This window comes from Rhinolophus sinicus, linkage group LG18 (genome assembly GCF_036562045.2).
Source record: "Rhinolophus sinicus isolate RSC01 linkage group LG18, ASM3656204v1, whole genome shotgun sequence".
NCBI lineage: Eukaryota > Metazoa > Chordata > Mammalia > Chiroptera > Rhinolophidae > Rhinolophus > Rhinolophus sinicus.
The window spans coordinates 3,844,956-3,867,878 of record NC_133767.1 but is presented as its reverse complement, the minus strand read 5'-3'; the positions used below and the strand labels follow the sequence as shown (position 1 = coordinate 3,867,878).

Sequence of the window (22,923 nt, the reverse complement as noted above, 5' to 3'; positions counted from 1 at the left end):
ACCTTGAACTGCATCATGCCCACATCCCACTCCATCCCATGCCACCCGGAGGCTGACTTTTGGGGCCATGAAATTCTGCGAACGTAACACGACAGCACAGGTGCTGGACAGACTTCCACTCTTATAAAAGCTCGCTCCCCCACCGTGAGGGTCAGAGATGACATCCCCCTCTGACAGGCCACATGCTGGGGACACAGGGTCAGTAACAGGGCTCCCGCTGTGGGGGACTCAGCCTGTCAGAGGTTAACAGGCTCCAACCAGGACGCAGTGATGTTTCTGCACCTTGTACCCCGAGTGCCTGGACACAGCAAGCATCGAAACACCAGCTACACTGAAGACAAGGGGTGACAGAACGCAGTAAAGGCCAGACGGGGGGCTGCACTTCCAAAGCATTTACATCCTGACTTTGCCGCTTCTAGCATCTTGAACAAATGGCCTCACAGCTGTGCTTGACTTTTTTCACCTGAAAAACCAGAGCCAGTAATAGTAGCCATGACGTACAATTAAGCCTGTCACACAGTAAACATTTAACAAGCACGAAAAACTATTCTTAAGGCATTGCTATGTTTAGGAGAGGAAAGATAAAGTATAACACATGCTCTTTTTGAAGATTTATGGTGGAAGCGACATTTAAGCAGGATCTTGGGAACATCTCTGGGGAAGAGGAAAAGGCCTTCCAGGTGGGTAAGCCACACGCCAAGGGCTCAGAGATGGGGAACATACGGGCTCAATTGAGGATTTAGGACTAGCAGGTAGGTTTTGGGAAGCAGGGAATTAGGCTGCAGAGTCGAGAATCAGGAGTCTTCAGGGTCAGGAGTGGAAAGCAAACCTCACAGGCTGGGGTGAAGGAAGTCATCTTAGCTGGCGCTGGCTGTAACTGCCTCGCCCCTTCGGAGGCGTGTTACACGTACGAGGGAGGGCAACTCAGCCTCCACGTAAGAACAGCATGACCCGTGTGCTGCTGGGGGGGCGGGGGCCTGGGCAGTGCTGTTCCCTTTTGAATTCAGTCCTTCAGCCTCTGCTCAAAGGCTCTATGCTCTATAGATGGAAGTGTTTCGCCAAGAAAAATGCAGGGATACCGACTTTGCATGTCTTCAGAAAGGTGTTTCCCTGACCTCTATCGATGGATCGTAGGCTAAGAATCCTACTTATTCCATAGTCATGAAGTTACTGAACTACTGAAGCTGGCCACGCCCTAGGCCCCAGGCTGCTTTCCCAGCTCTCCTTTAGCAACCCCACGAGGTAGGTTCTCCTTTTATAGAAGGAGACTCACAGCTGTCACTCGTGGGAGGTCACCGTAAGCCATGCCCGTGACAGTGACGATACACCACCACCTAGGCTGCCATACTTGACACTTAAGTGTTTACTGAGAACTGCTGGACCCCAGGAAGGCAGGAAGTAGCCCAAGGGGACAGTCATCCCAACAATCTCAATGGTGACATTTACTTTTCTGAAAAAAGAAAGAAAAATCCAACCTATCAGCCAGCTATTGGCACCCAACACCCTACCAGGCCTTGTAACCAGGTCTGCACTACAGCAGCTGTTTCTGCTGTGGCCCACACGACCCGACGACTAGGAAGGGCAGCTGCGTCTTTCCGTAAGGCTGTGAGCTGCCCATCACCCCGCTCCCATGACAGGCAGGCAGATACTACCGGCGACAAGCTTATGACCGAGTTCTCCTTCCAAGCCTTTACCCCGACTTGGCCAAACCGTCCAATCAAAAACCAGGACAGTCTGTGCCGTCCAATACGTGCCACCAGCCACGTGTGGTTATTAAAAGTGGTATTAAGGCGTGTTGGCTTCAGGTGTAAATAAATGGCCAATAAACGATTTCAAAGAGCAAAATTCCATTCGTTTTTTTTGTATTGTTAAAATTTTAATTTTCAAACTGCTATAAAAAAAAAAAAAACCAACCCTGCCTTTTGTCTTAATGTGGCCACATGAAGCTCCGTACTGGACAGCACTGCCATAGAAGGGGGAGTGGAGGGAGCCCTCAGACATTTCACAGAAGCCACTGTGCCCTTTGGTGGCTGAATTCTTTATAAGCATTTCCCAGGTAAAGTGGTCCAGCAAACTAATTCACCCCAATTCCAGGAATGTACTTGTGACAGATTTACCATAAAACTGGTTTTTAAAAGACGTTCATTTTAACTGCCGTTTCACACACATATTGCTAAGACGTTACTGACTTGCCATCCAAATTTACCTTGAGCTGAGCCTTGGGGAACTGTGGGCGCCAGCTGTCTGCTCCCGGCTGGCTGCCTCCTGAGCACTTACACGGGTAACTAACCACACGCTTTTGAGGGCAGTTTACAACAGTGCGTAACATGTGTATTGTCAAGGCACCACCCCTCCTGGGTTAACACAAGACTCCAGAAGGAGAGCTTCACCACCTAGACCCCCACCCAGATCCAACCATCCAGGGCCACACCCCCCCCTCCGCTGAGCCATGTGCGGATGGCGAGTTATCCCACGTCAAGGCTTTCTCGTTCACTGCAGGAAACCGGCCTTCACCCCGTAACACAAAGGCTGCACAGTGCGCAGGCGCTCTTGCTACTCTGCTGCAAAGTTCAAAACGACCGAGTGAAGCACCAGAGTCCATTGAGGCATTTTATTTGCGCGTATGTATTACATCCCTAGAAAAAGAATCCCAGGATTTTCCCTCCTGTGTGTTTTCGTCTTGCTTCTTCATGGTCCATGATGCCCGCTGAGGTTGTCAGAACAATGAAACTATGGAGAGTTAAAAAAAAATGCTGGTGAGTTTTTCCTAAATAGTTCAACACAGAGCCACTTTCTGGTGCAGAAAAACACTAACAGTCATCAGTGCTTAGACGCCTTCCCAAAATAGACAGAGACGAATTCTGCCTACACAAGCGGGCAGTGCACAGGGACGACCTGACTTCTGGAACCAAAAGACTCCAATCCAGAGACCTCAGCTACATGCACTCCTCAGGCGCTGCCTGGGCTAACACTGAGAAACGAGGCTGGTAAGCTTCACTGCCAACAGACTGGGAACTCCTCTACCTTCGAAACATCCCTTTCTGCTCTCAGGTAAGGGGTCAAATCATAAGTGTTGCTATAAATTTGATGGAACTGTTTCTGCCACTTATGTATGTGTGATCACAAGATACTGTACAGTCACATGGACAATGCGACTCCCACCTGGCCAGTGTCGTGTTTTTATGGGGATTGAGACACATAACGTGATGCCAACTGTGAGGCAATAGAATTAGTATCACAATGACACGAGAAATGACTCGCTCGTAACACTACATACAGTAGCCATGAAGGGGGAGTCTATCCAACCACGTTAGCAAACGTATGACTGGGGGGCGTGGGCGTAAGCCCCTAACCACAAACAGATCAAGTGCCTCCTGTGTCAGCCCCTGAAGTGCTTTACCAGCCTTACATCAGGTAGTAACAGAACGTGTGAGAGAACGCCTGTCAGTTTTACACATGAAGACATCGAGGCTCTGACTTGTCCAAGGCCTCACAGCTTTCAAGGAGGAAAACAAGGACTGGAACTCAGTCTCTTACCAAGGATCAAGATTTTCAAATCGAGTTTCCCCCAGAGGCCTGGGGTTCAGAAGGAATTCTGGCCATAGGAGGGGAGCGCGTGGAACATACATAAGCGCTATGCACTGAACCGAAGAGCAGACCTCAGGGGACACCAATCTGCCACCTCGGCCCTCAGAAACTGCAGCCTCAAGGGAAATGCGGCAGGCAGCCCGCGAGCTAGTCCCGAGTCCCGCTGGCTGGGAGAGGCGGTCATTACCACTGCGGTACCAAGGCCACTCAGCTCAAGCCGAAGTGCAGCACAAGCCTCGGCGCTAACGTGCATTACAGGAGGAAAATGGACTCACCCAAACTGGCGGGACGGGAGCAGGTTGTTCTGCCATTTTTCTAGATCTTTCAGTTGCACATCAAATCTGGGGCTGATGACTCCGCACTGCAAAAGCATAACAGGAAACACTGTTCACACTTCACCGGTAATAGAAAAACTGAATAATGAAACAGCATTTATAACTAACTGCTGATCAGTCATATAAACCAAGCAACTCAATGTTTAATGGGTGACTATGCTGTGCAATCTTTGATCTGCCATTTGAAAACTATACTGAATTAACACTATGCCAGCCTTGGAAGAAAAAACAAAGTATTAAAGTGAGCATGAGGCGGGACACAAGGCAATCCATGGCAGGTCACCACGTGCGTCCCTGGGGGCTGGAGAGCTGTCCCAAAACGAAGTCTTAGACAAGTAAAACCAGCCAGACTGCTTTTACCTAGTAAAGCTGAAGTGAATGTGTAGGGTCTCAAATCCTTCTGATTGCACCCAAAATGCAAACACCTAGAGTTTGTATGGAATAAGTGCCACAAGCACTAACCTGAAATCTAAGGGGGCTGCTCCACGCCAGTGAAGTGCCGGGAACCACTTCCGGGGCACACTACCCTACAACCCCAGGCCATTTTCCCAAACACACCTGGCAGATCGGATGGGAGGCAGAAAGAGACGAGTTCTTGCCTTATCCCACCTGCTTGCTACCAAAACACAGCAGCCAACTGTCCTCCACAGTGAGCGCTTCCAAGAGCCAAAGCACCCCACTCCAGTCACCCCATCACGGGTCAAGCCTCAAACACAACCCCTGTGCAAAGCCCCATTAAGTGGCCACATGAGTTTGCCCGTGGGTTCATACCAGGTCTGACTCCATCACCCAGGTTAGAAAATGGAAGCTGGTGGGACCAAAAGCCTCTTTAATGAATTAAAGCTAAATATGACCCCTTGCTCACATGCCTGCTCCACAAACCTCGAGTACACTTACAACTATCCATGCACACAGCCTCCCGCCAAGAAACCATCACCTGAGGACACTCAGGAGTAGTACCACCCAAGTGTCAACTCCAGAGCTGAGCGAGCAGGCAGGCAGTTGTGTGCATGTCCACAAGACAATCATTTAAAACATTCCAAGATGCTTAACCATCGACTAAAGGAGACTAGGAGCTGAGAACTTACTAGTCTTTGAGCAGTTCCACCTCCCGAGGCAGAGCTCTGAACCCACCGAAACAGAAGGTGGACCTGTCAGGCCCAAACCAACTACCCTGCGCTAGGAAGCCCACAAGGTCCTCCTTTTCAGGATATTACCCATCCTATCAGCTATGACGTCACTAGGCTGCCAAAGGCAATCAATCCCACACTAGGACAGGAACAGGAATAGTCATTTCTTTCTCCAAGCAACCCACAGTGAAAGACCCACTGCGGCCTCCACGCCACAGCACCCAGCGTTTAATTCCAGCACCCCCTTCCCAAACAAGATGAATCTGAAGGGGATGCGATCAAGACCAGAATCTTCTTCATTTCTCTATGGATTGTAAACACTCCCTCACTTCCCAGCCCCGTTACATTTCTACATAAGGGTATATCCATCTCTTGCACGAAGGAACCTGAGGCAAAAATGAGGAGAACTGAAGTCAGAGAAACTGAAACCACTGTTTTGCCCAAAATCAGACAGGTAAGAGCAGGGCCTCGATTTCAACTACTTCTTTAGCCAGAATTTTTCAAACTAGAATACCACAGAAGAATGCCATGAATGAGTCCCATGAGGGAAATGCTCTGTTCAAACTTAGCTCTCATGTTATTACGTACAGTCAACGTTCAAGAATCTGATACACAGCACTTCAACTTAGAAAGTTTTTCAGGAAACTTTCACGTCAACTCGGTCTTCTGCAGGACAGTTTTCAATGTGCCATTCCTGTCTCCCACTGGTTACTAACTAGCTGAGACCTTGAGCAGGGCCCAGGTCTCAGCTTCCTTCCCCCTAAAAACAAGGAAAAGCACCGACACACATTCTCTCCTACTTCAAGAACACTCTGAGGGTCAGAGAGAGAAAGAATAGTGACTCCAAATCCTTTGGGATGGGGTTCTGAAGGTTACAACTAGAGCGCAACAAGACACTCAGCTGTCCCTGAAAACCCTTCACTGTCTCATAAAGGCTTCACGTCCAGTAGTTTTCATCCAGTATTATCTATCCATGCGTGAAGCAAATTCACTGTATAAGGAAGCAACTTTGTGAAACAGAAGTCGCTGGACCAGGAAACCACCTTAGCCATCAATCTGGCCCAGCCATTAACCACGACTCACCTTCTGGGCCTGTTTACCCCCATTTGTGGTGGACTCCTTGCAAATCTGAAAAGCTACAAACCTGAACACAGAAAGCAGGGTAGCAGCTCAGGGACCCTAACTCGCTTAGACACCTGCCCTGAAATTCCTGCAGTCAATTAAACCACAGTCAAATGGGTCAGAGACCCACTGGGTTATGCTGGCAAGTCAAATGGAAAGGGAGCAGACTTCAAAGACGCACACAGCCTGCATCAAAAAACAGACGTATCAATATTGTTAGAGAACCCCACTGTGTTCGAAACACCCAACAATCAATCACCAAGAGAGAGGAAGGACAAGTCATTCACAGTGAGCACATCTGTGGCCTTGGCCACCCACGTTTAAGCCAGTGAGATGGGCAGTGTACCCTCCAAGATTCAAATCCCAGAACCATCAGTATGGGGTTCGTTTCACCCCAAACCTCCTGCACCTCCTTCAGGCAGCTCGTACACCACAAACACTAGTTCAACTAACAATTCTAGAGCAAATACAACCCTGGAGAACAAAGTAAAATGTGGGTGTAAAAATTAATGACTTTAATCAATTCCTAATGTTTTTCACCTAATGAAATAAGCAAGCACAACACCACTGTTTGGTTTTAAAAGGGCAATTAATTACAACACATTTACCACCACCTTAGGTATTTCTTAAGTGTGGAAAATAATCAATTCTTACCTTGTTTAACCTGCCGGTGAGGTTCACGACAATTTTCCCGGCTCTGTGATCATCAATGATTTCAAATTCGCCAATGTAACCTACAAAACACATTATTAAATGGCAGCTACCAAATGGACAGACACGAGTCTTTATGCTTATTCCTCCTGCTCGCCTAGCTCAGTGCCTTTCTGTAAGCAGTTTTACAGAAGGACAGCTGCTCTGTATCAGAATGAATTTTTATAGCCTAAATAGGATAGTATTTAAAATTTAAGGGACAACACCCGAAACCACCCACCCTGCAACCCTACAAAGGGGGTTACTGCTTTTCCCTTTGCCCCTTCACAGCATCCCACCCCCAAAGGCCTGAGACAGGCAACCATCCTCCTTCCATGCCAAACTCAGCAGCAGCGTCACACAAAGGCCACTCTGACTCCCAAACACCTAGCCCAACAAGTCACAAACTTCAGGACGAGTCACAAACTTCAATCCTTGCAGCAGTCTTAACCTGCTCTGTGTTTCTGGAAGAGCGTCCCCCGTCTATCCCGCCCACAGCACAGTCAGTTGCATCAGTTCCCAGGTGTCCTGACACTGCTCCCCCGTCCGCTTGCCGCCCATTTCTACAGGACCAATCCCTTAAAAGGGACTTTTACGTCAGAACAGAAAACCCAGCTGCACTTACCGTGCTTCATCATCACAGTGAGGAAGCGGACGATGACCTTGGAGCACGGCCTGATGAGAACCTGGCGTTTGCCGCGCTTCTCGGCATTGTTGATGCTCTTGAGCGCATCGGCCAGGACGTTCATGCGCACCATCGCGGCTGCTCGGGGAGACAGAACACGGGTTTTACCGCCACCGCCACCGCCGCCAGGCACCCATCATCCCACTGAGGACACATCTTCCTGCGCCTCTTACGCCCGTGCGCTCCTCGCGCTCGGCAGGCTGGTCCCGCAGTGTCCCCGGCAGAATGTCAGCTCCCAAAACGGAATCATCTACAGTCGCTTCTTGCGAACGGGAGCCGAGAGTCACCGAGAATGTTCTCCGAGCTTCTGTCGCCAGCAGCAACGGTACCAGTAACGTGGTCCTTCAGACCAACTAAGTCACTGTCAGTCTTGCCCCGTTGTCCCAAAGACAGGACGGCACTACCTCACGTCCACCTGACACCCGTACAGATTAAGAAGGAAACGTCCGTCTGCGTGTCTTCTAACACGGGGTCCAACAGCAAGCGTGCACCAGCGGCCAACAGACATGTTACCAGAGGGTAAAGGACGAACGCTGTCCCAATGGGCACCAACTCAAGACACTCGAGTTTTGAAAGCGAAGGACGGAGCCGCGAGCCCGCGTCCTGCGCGCAGCAGTAAGGACCCAACCTGCTTTCTCAAGCTCGACCCAGTGAGGGGGAAACGCTGCGGCACGAAGGCTGGGTCCCAGCCACCCGCCAACCCGGGCACTTTTCCCTGCGGAGTGTCCCCAGGAACGCGAAGCCGCACGGCCCACGGCGGCCACCGTCCCCGACGCTTCCCGTCGCCCGGAGCCACGGCGCTGCCTCAGCCGCTACGGGCAAGTCCTGGCGCCGCCGACCGAGCCGGGGCTACTGCCTCTCCCGGCGGTCGAAAGCTCAGGTTCCCGCCAGAGCTGCTGCGGCCTGCGCCCCATAGGCCTGGCTGCCCAGAGTACACAGCGTGGGACGCTCGAGTATGACCGTCCCCTACGCCCGCCCAGGTCCCCACAAGGCCAGTATCCCCAGCCCAGACGGGGCCCGGCATCCTCGCAGAGCACTGAAGTCGGGGCTCGAACTGCAGGATGGCGCCGATAGCCGACGGATGGTGCTGAATTGCTCAAGGAGCCATACTCACCCGCGCGGAAAGATGGCGGAAAGAGGACGGGAGGGGCGAGCGCACGGAGTTATGGGAAGCGGGCAGGCTCTCGCGAGATTTCCAAAGTCGCGCCAAAACAGGACAGCCTCGCGGAAGGTGGCGGATGAAGGGGCGGAGCCTCTGCAGGGTGGCCAATAGAGAGTCGATGGGATCGACCTTCCGCGGGGAAGCCGCGGGGAGGGGAGCGAGGTGAGGCGTTTGTCGGAGTGTTGACTGACGACTCCCTTCTAAGTCCTGAATCTGTAAAAGTAAAAATAGACAACACGGGCCTAGATATTGGCTAACTTTTATTGCAGTCACTGCTCATCGTTTAGAATAAAATGTAATACTTGCGTGTTTGTAGCGTCTCTGTAAGGACCCAGCGAAACGGGTACCTGCCTCTGCGGAGGACCTTGCGGACGGGGATGGAACGCTTGCTTTTCTCCCTGTACGATTTTGTGCTGTTGTTTGGAATGTGCTTCTATATTACATTTTAAAAGCAGTCATTTCTTTTAAATCGGTGGTTCCTTTTGACTGTCCCTAAATCTTAGAAATTTACTGGGGCTCCAGGCGTTTTCCTTTCGAGTCCTGGGAAACAGTTTGGCAGAAAAGCCACCAATGTTTTGAAATAAACACTCAAGATTCTGAGCCTGTGGCCCTTGTCGGCTCTTCTGCACCGGGACAAGAAGCAATTCGGGTAAATCGCTCATCATCTGTGAATTTTCCCCAAATACAAACCGGGGGTAATAGTAATACCTCTCTCTCTCTCGGTTATTGCGAGGGTTCGCTGAGATAATGGTGACAAACGGCTTGCACGACGTCTGTCGAGTCTGTTCTGACAACGGAAAGAGCTGGGAGTAACTCCTGCTTGAAGCCCGGGTGTCGAATCGCCTACAAGGGAGTGAATTCGGCCTCCTCTCTCCATCTGCTCTGCTCTGCGTGACCTGAGGTGAGTTACCTAACGTCTGAAATATTTGCAACAGCCTCCTGACCTCACTGCTTCCACCACCCGTCTTATGGCAGCCAAAATGACCTTATCAAAACTTCAATCAGACAGATCATGCACTTTCCAGGGACGCCCATCACCCTCGGTCAAATCCAAATTCCTTACCAAGTTTACAGGGTCCTTCGTGACGGGCATACTTGCCTCCTTGCACCACACACCAGACCTCATCCCCCATCCTTCTCCCCTGACTTGGGGAGAATTCCACCCCAGGGCCTTTGCATTGCTTTTCCCTGTAACTTGAACATGCTCCCCCAGTTAGCCAGGTGGCTTGTTCTCTGGCATTCCTCGGCTCTCTGTTCAATCGCACACACATATACAGCCTCTTCCCCATCCTCCCAATCCCATGGCCCTGCTGAATTTTTCTCTCTTACCACCTGAAACACTGGAAGTGTATTTTCTGTCCCCATGCAAGCAGGGACTCAGTTTTGTTCACCACTGCAGCACAGCTTCTAGAGAAGCTATCTGGCACATAGTAGGCCCTCTACACATATTTGACGAATAAATGAAAGGGCAGATCAGTTTCCCCATCTGTAAAATGGGGATGATACTACCAATCACTTACATTTGCTGTGAGGATAAATGAAATAATCCATAAGAAAGAGATTAACACAAAACCTGGCAGAGTGCTCAACATTCTTTATTAGTATAAAGCCTCTGGCTGCCACTCCCCCAAGTGAACCCCAGGAAAGCAAAGCTCCCAATTTGAACATCTCAGGGATATAGAATTCTCTGGTTAAATATACATTACAAAAGGACTTTGCTTTTTAAATGAAAATTTCCTTGAAGAACTGGTTCCCCTATACTTACGTTTTACTGAAAATGTGGAGTCCACCTTGAGGGCCTTAGTAACAGTGGGGAGTTAAGTGAATAAACCCAGTTTCCTCCAAGAGCTGTACGTACCATAAATAGAAAACTAGAAACTGTACGTACCATCCCCTATCTCTTTACATACTTTATTCATTCATTGAACAAACTCAAAATATCATGTGCCAGGTGTGCCCTGTGGTGAGGGGACAAAATTATGGTCCTGACCTTAAGAGGTACGGATCCCAGTGGGGGAGATCGACCTCGAAATACCACCACAAGGCAGGGCAACGCGCCCTATCGGATGCCAATCCCAAGTGCTGTGGGAATGCGGAGGTGGCCTGGGATGTGGCCAGAGCTCAGAGGAAGTGCCATTTGAGCCTATCATGAAGGGGATTACCAACTCATGACTGGCACTAAGTGCTTCCTGCAGATTAACTCAGAGTCTGCAAAACAACAAATGTGGTTATATAATGCCCTACTACCCCATTTCACAAAGGAGAAAACTAATTTCAATCTTTTTTTTTAAGGCGGGTACAGCTCACAGTGGCCCATGTGGGGATCGAACCGGCAACCGTGGTGTTAGCACCACCCAACAGACTGAGCTTACCGGCCACCCCCTAATTTCAATCTTAAATTGACTCCAAATCTTAAAATTCTGCTTTCGTTTTACAAGTCAAAAGAAAAAACAAAAGATCGTCTAAGCTACTGATTACTTGGTGGGGTTTGAATCTAGGTCTACCTGATGCCAAAATGTGAGGGTATGTGGGGCACAGTAGATATTCTAGGTTTCTAACAGAGCCAGGAGGGCATGGACTGAAGATGGGTCATCTCAGAATGGCTGGGTGGAATTGGGAGATGGGGTAGAGGAGTGGAGAATGGAGCACAGGGCCATGTCTAATTGCTTCAAGGTGTGACTTACGCTGTTGCCACACTGGAACCTGCTGAGGGCTTCAAATAGGGCCGATCACGATCTGAATGGTAACAGATTTGGCAGATGAACTGCTGGCATTAAAATCTCATCTCCTAAAAACTCCCAAATCCCTTCACTCTTCTTGGCACAACTAACTCCAAATTGCCTCCTCTCAACATCCTGTGAAATCTGGGATGGTAGGACCTCTGCTAGAGGGGATGCCACAGCCAAGTGTCGAAAAGGGACTTTCCCTGTGGCCAGAGCGGGCACCAGGGTAGCAGTCAAGCTGGCCTGGGCAGGAAGCCAGCCAATCAGATTGGCCTGAGACGTAATCACAGCTCAGTGGTGTATGACCAGCATTTCAAAGTATCAGGCAACCGTGGGGTGACCTATGGTGACTTTGGGTTGAGTTTCTCTTTTCTGGACATCACCAAACCCCCCAGGAGGCTCCAAGGAAGGATCCATATTTTTTTTGAGGGGGGGTGTCGCGTCCAGCGCAACACGGGCAGTGAGGGTGCGAGAAGGGGCGGCTTTCAGTTAAGTTTTAAGGAAGAAACATAGAGAGACTTAATGTAGTTAAATCTCAGGCCAGGGGTCTCACAGTTCTGAAAGACTGGAGCCCAGAACAAAGCCTACTGGGGGTTTTTATTGATAAGTATACAAGGGAGTAGCAGTGTTTTTCTGGCATGGTCTGTGGGACTCATTTATCACGTTATAGAAACAACCCAAACCAACTATGCTGATCTTCAAACAGCCGAAGCAGAAAGTCCTTGAGGTGAGGTATGCAGCTCTTTTAAGGGATATATATCACATGTTGAAATTGTTTCACAGAGCTCAGCAGAGAGAGTTTAATCTTATCACTCTCAAGATTTTTCTCCCAATTAGGTGAGAGGGAAAAGTCAGAGCCAGCAGCCGCTTTTCCCAGGCAGGGGGAAGGGGAGATAAGGCCCCTTCCCAAATCTTTCTAAGGCAGCTCATCAGGGGTCTCCATGGGGTTCTGCCTGGCTTGAGCTGCCCCCCCCCGCCCCCCCGTGGGGAATCTTACTCGTCATTGGCTTCAAACCCTCTTTTGGAGACTAAATAGAAATATACAGTCCCAGAGATGCACAGTTTCACAGACTCTTCTTTCCTTAAGGAAAGACACGGGGGCGGGGCGGTGGGGGGCAGTCTGCTATGCTGTTGTGTGACAACAGAGGGGGAGTGCAGAGGGGGGCTCAGCATTTAATTTGACTGACTCTGTCCCCAGGACCCACTAAGTATAGACAGTGAGGGCCAATGATAAAACATCCAATTTGAGCTCTAATTTTAAGTGTTTCAAGTACGGACGAAAGTCACCCCGTTACTTGCTGAGCACCTCATGTCCGCCGGGGGAGGGATGCCCACGAGCACTCGCCCTTGAGCCTGCATGGTTCCCGCCTGTGGCCCCAGCTGAGCCCTCATATATATCATCTTCAGCTAGCACTTAGTCATTGTATTGTGTGTGTGTGTGTGTGTGTGTGTGTGTGTGTGTGTTTCCGTTTCCATCTAGCATGGTGTCTGGATGTCTGCCAAACAAATACATTTAAACCTTTTATTTCATTTTGTTCTTCGAGTACCTTATAGGCATGTACCCCTCACACAGGCTAGTTCATTAACAGGACCCAGAACTCCACTCATGTAACCATTGTACTGGCTAAGGCAGAAAGAAAGCAGGACACAAAAAGGGATTCCAGCTTTTAATTTGTCCCCCTTTTCTCAAAACAAAGTAGAAGAAATACAGGATTAAAACCATAAAAGTAGTTAACTTGGTAGAACACGTACACACGAAAAAACCCAGCTAAGAAAACAGGATTATTTACAATGAAGAAACACATGGAAGGTAGTTTGTGGTTTTCATACGAAACATTAAAAACAAAAATCAAACACTGCTACATGAGGGCCACTGTTTACAGCAATACTGAAGCGAAGGAAAAGTCTTAGAGACAAACATACCACAAGGTCCAGGTCTTACGGCATCAGTGCAATAAATTCACAGAACTATATTACAGCTAGTTAATCAGAGTTGAAGAATTGTTCCCAAATGTGTCACATTTTCGGCCCTCAGAGGTTCCTTCCTACAGATTTCAACTACTTGAAATTTCTAGCTATTAAGAGGGATAACGATTCTAAGACACTTTCCAAGGAATTAAAAAATCTCTGTTGACCTAAGGCCATCTAGCCTCTCCACACGTCTGCTCTCACCCACAACCCTTGTACTCTTCCGGGAAATATCTAGGAAAAAAGTCCGACGCCAGCGTAGGCACCACCTCCTAAGCCAAATCTATGGGGACAAAAGCAGCCAACATTACTGTAAAATGAGACTCCTGAGGCTTATCTTTAAAGGCTGGTTCTGGTCTGGAATAGTTAGTAGGATAAGATGATTTTCTAGTGAATCTGGACTAAACACAGGAAGACATGAGTCCTTGATTGGCTGGGCTGGTGTTGGAGTGAAGGTCACGGACAGGAGTCTTACTTCTCGTGTCCTTTAGTTTCAGTCAGCTGAGAATCTGAGATTGCAAGTATGCTAAAAAGCTGAACTCCGAGCTTCTGGAAGCGTGCTCTTACGAAGCCTGAAGGACTACTACTTACTACAAGGTACAAGTGCTGGAAGCCTGCCAGCCCCGTGCTGTACGAGGAGCAATGCTTCCTACCAACTACTAAGTTTTGCACAAGGGAGAAACCAACATCTACCAGGGCATGGAATCAGTTCCAGTGTATTCCATGCGGATCTCCCATGGTATAGAAACAAAATGAGGAATGAGTTTTAATTGGTCTCTTCGTCAGAAATGGTAAACTTGGTCTCTGTATTCATGAAGCCAGACCGTATTTTAAGCAGACTGTGGGAGCAGACAGTAGAACTGGCTTCCTGTAGCCACAGACCACTGCCCCTTGTACATCCAGCTAAAGCAAAGATCAATTCGAACAATTATCCAAAGTCACTGTTAACTACACTAAAGGGTGAAGTTCACCATTGTATTATTTTAAAGGAAGGGGCCCAAAAGTAAGAATTCAGTTAACCCCAGGGGCGAAAAATCAAAACAAGTCATATTCACGAATGAGTTAATCCGTATCAGGCCAACTGATGAGAACGCAGCCAGCTACACTTGACATGGAGACACTACGCGTAAATGCTTACCTGGCAGGTCGGAATTTCTAGTAACTAAGGGCAGAAGGAGGGCGAGCAAAGAGTTACTTCTGTAACATCTGAGTATCCAGACAGCGTAACAGAAACTGTTCCCAAGGCAAGGGATACTTCATCACAGGGAATAACACATGTCTTATTCATTTTTCTTTTCTTTTTGTTTGAGAAGCTTGTTTATCTCCCTCTTGGCCATTCCAATGTACTTTGAAATGATTCCATGTTGGTTTAGTCCAGGAAGCAACAGTAAGAAAGTCACTTAAAAACAAACAAACAAACAAACAAAATAAAGGAGGCAGCAATTCACTTCTTAAATGTTCTTACATTTTAGAGCCGGTGGTTTCCCAGACTGTGAAGCACTCTAATGGGAGGAAGCAGTATGGAATCCATGTCCCCAGAAACTTGAGCCATCGTGACCTCCCAGCCTCACATGACACACACTGCTTACTTGAACTCTTGCACATTTCTTTCTACCTTGGTTAGTCTGTTCTGTGTCCTAACTTCTGGCAAGACCACAAAGAGCCTGTGAATAAGGACCTGGGTTTCAGTCACCTTTCTAGACTCCCACAGGTCTTTGATCAGCGCCTTCAACTTGCTAAGCACGCACGTACTATTGACTAAGTTTCCGTTAGACTCCACTGGCCAAGGCCTGCCTGCAGTCTTCCCGCAAATACTTACCTGTCAGGTAGGTGAGAAGAAGGTTGTGGACTTGCTGTCCCACCCACGCAACAGCCGCGAGTGCGAAGATCATGGTCATGAAGTACTAGGTGAAGAAAGCAAGAATGTGTCAACACCCAGAAACAAGACTGAGAAGCATTCCTTTAGGAGGTTGTTTCAAAGGTTGGAAAATAATTCAGTGTTTATCACCACTTTTCTTTAAAAGATACTTAGCATCTATCTATTACATAAGACCTATAGAAAACTCTATTAGATCTACTTTATAGAATTTAGATACATTCCCTCCTAAAATACTGTATTCTATATGTAAGCTAAAGAGCTTATAATAATATGAATTATTCTACTGTTATAATCAACAACTTCACATAGTAATTTCATGTGCAGCTGAGATAAGAAAACAAATGCTTTCTATATATGTCTTTAACTTATTTCAGTAAAAAAACCAAAAATTTCACTCTACTAGAATACAAAATTAAATGTAATTTTAATTTCCAGTGACTCAGTCTAACACAGATAAACATTTATGAATGTATTCAGAGGAATTAAACCAACGGGTGATAAACAGCAAACAATGTTCTCACAAAAAGGCTATCATTATACTATAACGAAGTAAAAAATGGACTCAATCTCAAAGTTTTGCTTTCCTTGAATAGGTCAAAACAAAAAAGTACCATTTTCGGTTTTTCTTCTTTCAGTGTAAAGAGGCGTTTCCACCAGCCCACAGCTCTGCGGCGAGTTTTTACCAGGTTGCTGCAAATTTCATGGAATCGTTGCTGCTGCTCAGTGGTCCTAGAAAAAGAATTTTCCCCTTCACCATAAGCGAATCTTTATAGCAAACAGAAATACACCATCCTCTCAAATTTAAAAGCTATCTTCTAAAGAAAGTCTGAATAAACAACAACGATTTGCCATTATCTTATAAAGGTGAAAAGTTCTTGTCCCATTAAGACACCTTTTAGAGCATAGGAGTAAGTTTTTAATAAACACACGTGTGTGTACAAAGGAATGGCCATCTATGGTTCGAAAGCCACATTTGGTTAATGACAGTGATCAAAGACTCATGACTACATGGGCCATGCAGAAATCAGCAAATTAATTTCTCTTTTCCCATATTTTTCAGATCCTAGCAAATCCTGAGTTGATGTGAAATTTCTGCCAAACATGAATTTGAGTGGTCTTCAGTAAGACATTAACTACTGGCATTTAAAGCATAATACCCTCAACTGGGCTTCATACATTTGATGTCAAAGCAGGAACACACAGCTCAAATGCAAATTCTTTGTAAGTTTAGTCTCATTGAGGGAAAACATAAACAGAACAGTGGTAAAAATACAAAAGATCCTCCAAGCCCTTTTTATTTGTAATGTTTTTTGGCGTTCTGATGGAAAAAATGGCCTTCGTACTGTCTTTGCTCTACAGACATAATGGCCGCTGTTACAAAGTAGGTTCTACGCTGGGGAATGTGTTGCCTTCTCTGCTCTAGTCCTCGTCGCTGTAAAGCTGCAGCGACAGATACAGAGGAGGGTTTCTGCCGAGCCCTAAGCTTCCTGGGAACAGTCCGAGCTGATACGCACTCATTGTCAAGGCTGGATGTGGCTGTGCACCAGTGTTCTTCCTTCCCCATAAAGATCAAACAATAAAATCGCTGTTTCCCTGACTAAGCCAGTCCTGATAACCATGCAACTCAGTGTTTATGTCTGAAAACTTCTCTCCAGGAACGATGAATTAGCAGATGAGAATGCCATCTGGCTGATGAAAAGTCAAGGTCAGAAGCTGATTCTCTTTGTTAAACTGTTACTGTATGGTTACAAACTTGCCCCCAAAAGAGCAGCACAATTCTTTACTGCACAGGAAGAACAATTCAAAGGACACTTCCTAATACTCACCCATTCTGCTGGGGTGGGTGGGAGGGACATCTTTAAATAAACATGCTTGATTATTCCAAAATGTCTGAACTTGTTCTCAAAGGTCCAGAAGGCATACATTTAAAATTCTTCCTTTTACAGATTTTATAATTTGCTATTATCAGAGGAACAAAAAGCTAAAGGCACAGTAGACTACTAATCAAACAACCAAGGGAGAATAGCAGCTAGGAGAAAAAAATCTATTTCAACAAAATCTAGTTTTGTTCATTATTTGGATCAAAAGTGAGCAATGCAATATTCCAGAAAGTTAAAAAACTTTAATATGATCCATAGCCACTTACTATACCTTGGGAACTCAGAAGTAACTAATTCAAAGAATGGTATAAATGAAATCAACAACCCACTTAAATGTACATCTTGAACCTACTCTATGCATTTGGCTACCTACCACCGCATTGCTCAACATCTCAATCCATAAATACAAGATCTCAAAAATTAAAATATTTCACAGCACCCAGAATAGTGCCTAACAGAAAAGGAAACAGTCAGTCAACATTAGGTTGGTGCAAAAGTAATTGCGGTTTTTGCAATTTTTTTTTTTTTTTAACCTCATAACCGCAATTACTTTTGCACTAACCTAGTGGTTGCTGATGGACAACAATCTACCAGTTACTGTTTTCCTACTCATTCAAACTTGTTAATGTTACACTATCTTAAACATCAATGGAAATACATGTAAAACACAAATGTACTACTTCTATGGAAAGCTCATAAATTCTACAATCCTTGAGAAAACATCTAAAAAACCCACACTTCGATATAAAGGTCTGGAGAGAACAGTCAAAATAAATGCTACACCATAAAAGAACTATGGCGATCTAAGCACTGGAAATTCATGATTTATATATGAATCAGCTAAGAAACCACATAAAAGCAATAAATCTCCCCCCTAGGTTTCTGATGGTACACACTTCTCTGTACTTAATTGTGGCGTACTGATCACAGCCACCAGGGTTCATGCCTCCAAATGAGAATGCCAAATTGTCGTGCCACCTACCATTTATTGGAGCCAAAAATTCTAGGCGCTAGAATGGGAACAAGGTAGTCAGCCAAGCACAAAAACATAACAAAACTGGAAACACCGGACAGAACAGATGGATCGAGATAGTAGATAGTCCTGTTTAAAAAAATAGAAAAATGAACAAAGGTTAGAAAAACAGCCATTATTCCTAAGTGTTTATTCACTTCGTCCTCTGGTTCTCAAAAATGTTATTTTGCCCTTTTCATTCTAATTTTCTCACACATGGTTTTCTGGAAGCTTCGTAACATCACACACAGCTGCACAGTGTAAACACCAAGAGACAAAAGCTCTTTGGGATACTCAGTACTTTTTAGGTGTGTGAAGGGTTCTAAGGCCAAACGGCTTGATAGTCACTGAGTTATTCAACTGACTTAGGTCACCGAGTTTATGTAAGTACTACAAATTCTGCAAACTAGGCAAAGGGCTCTAAGAAAAGGCATTTGTTACAGATTACACATTACAAAAGACTTAAGGCTCCTCCACAAACGGAGGCTGTGTATTACCTAAGCCCTTATTAATAACAAGCACAACCTTAAGGAACAGAAAAGCTCACTTACAAAAACACCAAAGAAACCACGCCCATAATCGCAGGTGGAAACCAGGCTCTTTCCCATCGCAGGACTTTATCAGCCATCAGCATCACTTCTCCCCATCCTTGCAGCTGCTCTTCCAGACCCGCAGTCTCTGCCGCCTACAGATGATCAACATTTAAAGCCATCATTTTACTACTCTCAACATTTCTGTGGTTCCCAAAGTTAAATTCTTGTAAGGCACCAAGTATGTAAAATGGCTGTTAACCAAATCACTACCTTAAACAAATTAGTTTCTAAAATACTCTACAATGTTGGTACCAATGACAAAAACCAACGGAGGAAAAAAAGCTATCATTTAACGGTCACCTCCCAAGTCTAAGAACTGGGCTACTCTTTTCAGATATGACGTAACATGATCCTCACTGAGCCCCTCAAGGTAAGGATAATTACCCCCATTTTACAACTAAAGGATGGTTAACTAACTCCCCCAAAGTCCTGCCCTACTAAGCAAGGTATCCAGAGTATAAAATTAGATCACTTGATGTTCGCTCATTTCGGGTGGTTAGAATTGATCTGCTGTCTTGTCATTTCATTGATTTAAACCCCTACTTCTAAGTCCATTAGGAAAGCCTTTCCCTGAACAGCACTCCATTTCTAAAATAGCTCTCTGTGTAATGGACTCATTTAGATGTTGAGATGATTTGCACATTTAAGAAAAACTACTTGCACCAAAATATATGACTCATTTTAAGCTCAATATATCTCCTCTATAGTGCTTCTCACATTTATCAGGACATTTTGGTTAGACTTCAAATTTCTCTGCAAATCTGACAATCAGCTGCAAGTGGACTTGTAGGATGAGCTAATGTGGCACAAAGTCCTTTAAGCTGATTTTGATAGAGGGAAAAAAACATTGGGACAAGATACCATGTGTCCTTAAAAAATGTTATCACAGGGAAATGTGCAAAGGACAGCAGCCAGCGCAGCTTAATCTTAATTAAAGATGCTCTCTGTGCCACACTGATCACCAAGGGGACCTCAGTATTTCTGACTTTCTGTATCATGCTTAATAAATAAAGAGATTACTATGTGACAGAAAGTCGGCTAAGTATTTTATACGCTTACACTTTAATCCTCCCAACAAGCTAAAAGGAAGGTGTTCCTATCCTCACTTACAGATGAGGAAACTGTCATAAGTACACAGACGTTAACAGATCTGAATCCAGGAAACCCAAGGCCAAGGGCCTTGTCCTCCTGAAAGTTACCGGAAAGAGTCGCTGTGTGAATCGGGTCACTTCTCTGTGCTTCGATCATCCTCTTAAAAGGAACCTGGCTGGGCTGTGTGTGTGTGTGTGTGCGTGTGTGTGTGTAAAAGTCATGCATTTCTAAAAACGAATGCAAAGCGAAAACCGCGCGAACCGCCCTGCAAAATCTCTTACGTCGATAGCACCCCGGCTCCTGGCGAACCAAAAGCCCAAACTTAAATTCTTTGCTCCCTCTATTCACTGGGGTTGTGGCGTGCAGCTGCCTTTCCCTGGAGAAAGGCAACGGAGAAAATGCACGGCTTTCTCTCGGTTTCGCCTCCATCGTGCCATGAAATTCGTAGTGAGGTCGAACGTGTCCGCCTGGGATACAACCAACCTCACTGCAGTTCCTTCGTACCCCCCTGCTTATTCTCAAGTGGTCCTGCGACCCCCAGACTTGCACATTCGGGACAGACGCCCGGACCTGCCACTGTCCTGCCAGCCGTACCCTCCTCCCGGTTCCCCAGGGTGAGCGCGCAGCCTTCCTGCCACTTCAAGCGGTGCCAGTCCTAACAGAACTTGTCGGCGGCAGCCCTTTGACCCGCCACCCCTGCCAAGCACGGGGGAGAACAAAGTGGCACCCCGGTTAAGGTCAAAGGGAAGGAAACCCGCATACGGCTGGGGCCTAGCCCCCCTTTCCCCACTTCCTCAACCCGTCTTCGCGGGGACGGGTCACGCACCCTCCTCGCTCCTTCGCGCACCTTTTCCAGAGAATGTTAGGGGACGATACGACTGGCGACCGCCACGCAGAAGCTACCCGAGAAGCCCGAGAGGGCAGGCGTCGCCGCCTGCGCCTGCAAACCGGGAGAGGGCCAGGGCCGCGGCGCCGCCGGCTCGAGCCTAACACACCACAAAGGCCTCACTCCTTTCCCGTGCGTCGCGGCGCCGGGACTCACCAGCTGGTTGGTGCTGCGATTATCTCCCTCCGCCATCGTCTCCTAAATGTCGCCTCACTGAGCACAAACCGCCCTCCGAAACAGCCTTCCTCCGAGACCCACAGGGCGACCCCGGCGCGAGGGCACGCCCCGCAAGCCGCTTATATAGGCCGGCCGCCTTTCCCGACAGACCCCGCGAAGCTCGCTCCTCATTGGGCAGCGCGAGCTCAAGTTTAAAGGGAGCGGGACCAACTGCTGCCCAGCGCATGGCTTGAAATCGAGGTCAAAGGAAAGCGAGGCTGCGCAGGGCCGAGGGGGCGGGGACACAGCATGACCAATCGGCGCGCAGGAAATGCACGATGCCCCGCCCAGGCTTGTCGGAAGCTGTTAAACGGCCGCTGACCCGGGCTGGACTGGGCCTCAGTGTCCCCAGGGTTGGCTGGCACGGTATGTCTCGGACCTTCTACTGCAATGTAGTTCTCGAAGAAATATGCCACCCAGTATCAGGCGGAGAGCAGAGATGGACGTGTTTTGCTAACCGCGCTGTAATGAAAGGGGCCGCCTGGGATCCTCTGCCCGACCCGGCTGTGCCCTCACCCTCGCTGTCCCCCCAGGTTGCTTTTTATTCCTGCTCTGGTCCCTCTAGCCAATGCCACTGGCCAGTCTAGGCGAGATTTGTGACTCGGAGACTCGTGCCCACTTCCTGAGGTTTTGAGGACAATTGCAAAGAGCTATTTACGTGGAGTTTCTGCATTTTTTCCCTTCCTATTAGGGAAAAGGCTTTAGCTTGATTGGGAGGGATGTAGCGGGGTAATCGGGGTCCTACTTGGAGAACTCATGACAAATGCACCAGCTTTAAAGCTGCCTTATTTACAGGGGGGCTTTTGGAAAATTCATGTGAAGCACTTGAGTTACTTACGAAGCTACCAGTTTCCTCTCCAAAAAGGACTGCTTTTGACCACCTTGCATTAGAGGTCATGCTAACGTGTACACGCCCATCAGCAGTGGATTCACAAGCAACTGTACCCAGATGAACTGCGCTGTGCTGAGGCACTTCCCACGCCTTCTCTCCCCAGAACTTCAAAATGAATTAAGGGCTTCGGTTTTCGTTATTCTAACAAAGGCATGCCACATGTTGACCTGGTCAGATGTCTGTTTTAGGAAAACTTAGCATAGCTGTTTACCTTCCAGCTTTGTAACGTTTTATAGTCATCTAGAATATGCGATCGAATTTAAATTTGTTTTAAAAGCATTCCTTACCAGGTGAAGAGTTCACAGAAGGCAGAAAAGAAATGTGAGACAAGGGTAGCTACAGACCACATTCCACCCTGAAGAAAGCCAGGGGGACAGCAGCATTGTGAATTTCAAGAAAGTCTTTGAAAAATAAAGCAACTGGATCAGATATAAATACTTGGTGGGGGGAGACTTAGCAAGAGAAGGGCGTCTTCAATAAAGTAATACTTTGGGGGTTCTGGGGGGCAGAAAATGGGTCATGTAAGATGCAGCAAGTTGATCTGGCAACCCCATTTTTAAGCTATGAAGTTTAGGGCCCAGCTTTCCCCTACCTCTTCAAAATACAATGAAAGGTCGCAGTCAACAGCGACATAATTAGTGAATACATTGAGCACTGAGAGCACAATTTCGCGAAAGGCACAGTAACATCCACTCCCAAAGGACAGGCCCTAGAGTTATTAGGCTTTAAAAAGTGACCAAAAAAAAACAAAACAAAAAAATGACGTCTGTTTTGGGAAATCAGCTTTTGCTACAGAATACTTCTGGTTTTCAGCCAAGTTCCCTATGTACAACTTAAAGACAACTTTTCAACACCAGCTTGTGAAATTGAGGTAGGTGGAAAAAATTAAAGCAACTCAAGCAGCACTTTCTTCGGAGAGTATTTTTTCGTTCCTCGAGGAATGTGTTCCCAGAACTAGATGCAACTTCACAGCCTAGGGGCACTGCTATCAGGTCTTTAAACTTTTAATTGGCCTAACGGAAAAAACACCTACCCTTAGTGTAGTTTCCTTTTGAGCTTGGTTTTTGTAC

General features: G+C 47.0%; 2 protein-coding genes and 1 long non-coding RNA gene across 3 annotated transcripts; 1 reads left to right on the top strand and 2 right to left on the bottom strand.

Annotated features, from left to right (window-relative positions):
* Window positions 1–2,596: 2,596 nt before the first annotated feature.
* On the bottom strand, window positions 2,597–8,800 carry RPS15A (ribosomal protein S15a). Its single transcript, XM_019753037.2, has 5 exons — window positions 8,665–8,800; window positions 7,491–7,628; window positions 6,830–6,909; window positions 3,864–3,949; window positions 2,597–2,730 (listed from the first exon to the last, which is right to left on the bottom strand). Exons 2-5 carry the CDS (start codon window positions 7,621–7,623, stop codon window positions 2,637–2,639), a joined length of 393 nt encoding a protein of 130 aa, XP_019608596.1. The 5' UTR covers window positions 7,624–7,628; window positions 8,665–8,800; the 3' UTR covers window positions 2,597–2,636.
* Window positions 8,801–9,462: 662 nt separating this feature from the next.
* LOC109458955 (uncharacterized) lies at window positions 9,463–17,152 on the top strand. Its single transcript, XR_012493187.1, has 3 exons — window positions 9,463–9,613; window positions 11,005–16,146; window positions 16,343–17,152. It is a non-coding gene; the product is annotated as an uncharacterized LOC109458955 (long non-coding RNA).
* On the bottom strand, window positions 13,090–21,165 carry ARL6IP1 (ARL6 interacting reticulophagy regulator 1). Its single transcript, XM_019753035.2, has 6 exons — window positions 20,902–21,165; window positions 18,726–18,859; window positions 18,145–18,264; window positions 15,894–16,011; window positions 15,223–15,307; window positions 13,090–14,802 (listed from the first exon to the last, which is right to left on the bottom strand). The coding sequence occupies exons 1-6, from the start codon at window positions 20,935–20,937 to the stop codon at window positions 14,684–14,686; spliced, it is 612 nt and encodes a 203-aa protein (XP_019608594.1). The 5' UTR covers window positions 20,938–21,165; the 3' UTR covers window positions 13,090–14,683.
* Between the last annotated feature and the right edge of the window lie 1,758 nt (window positions 21,166–22,923).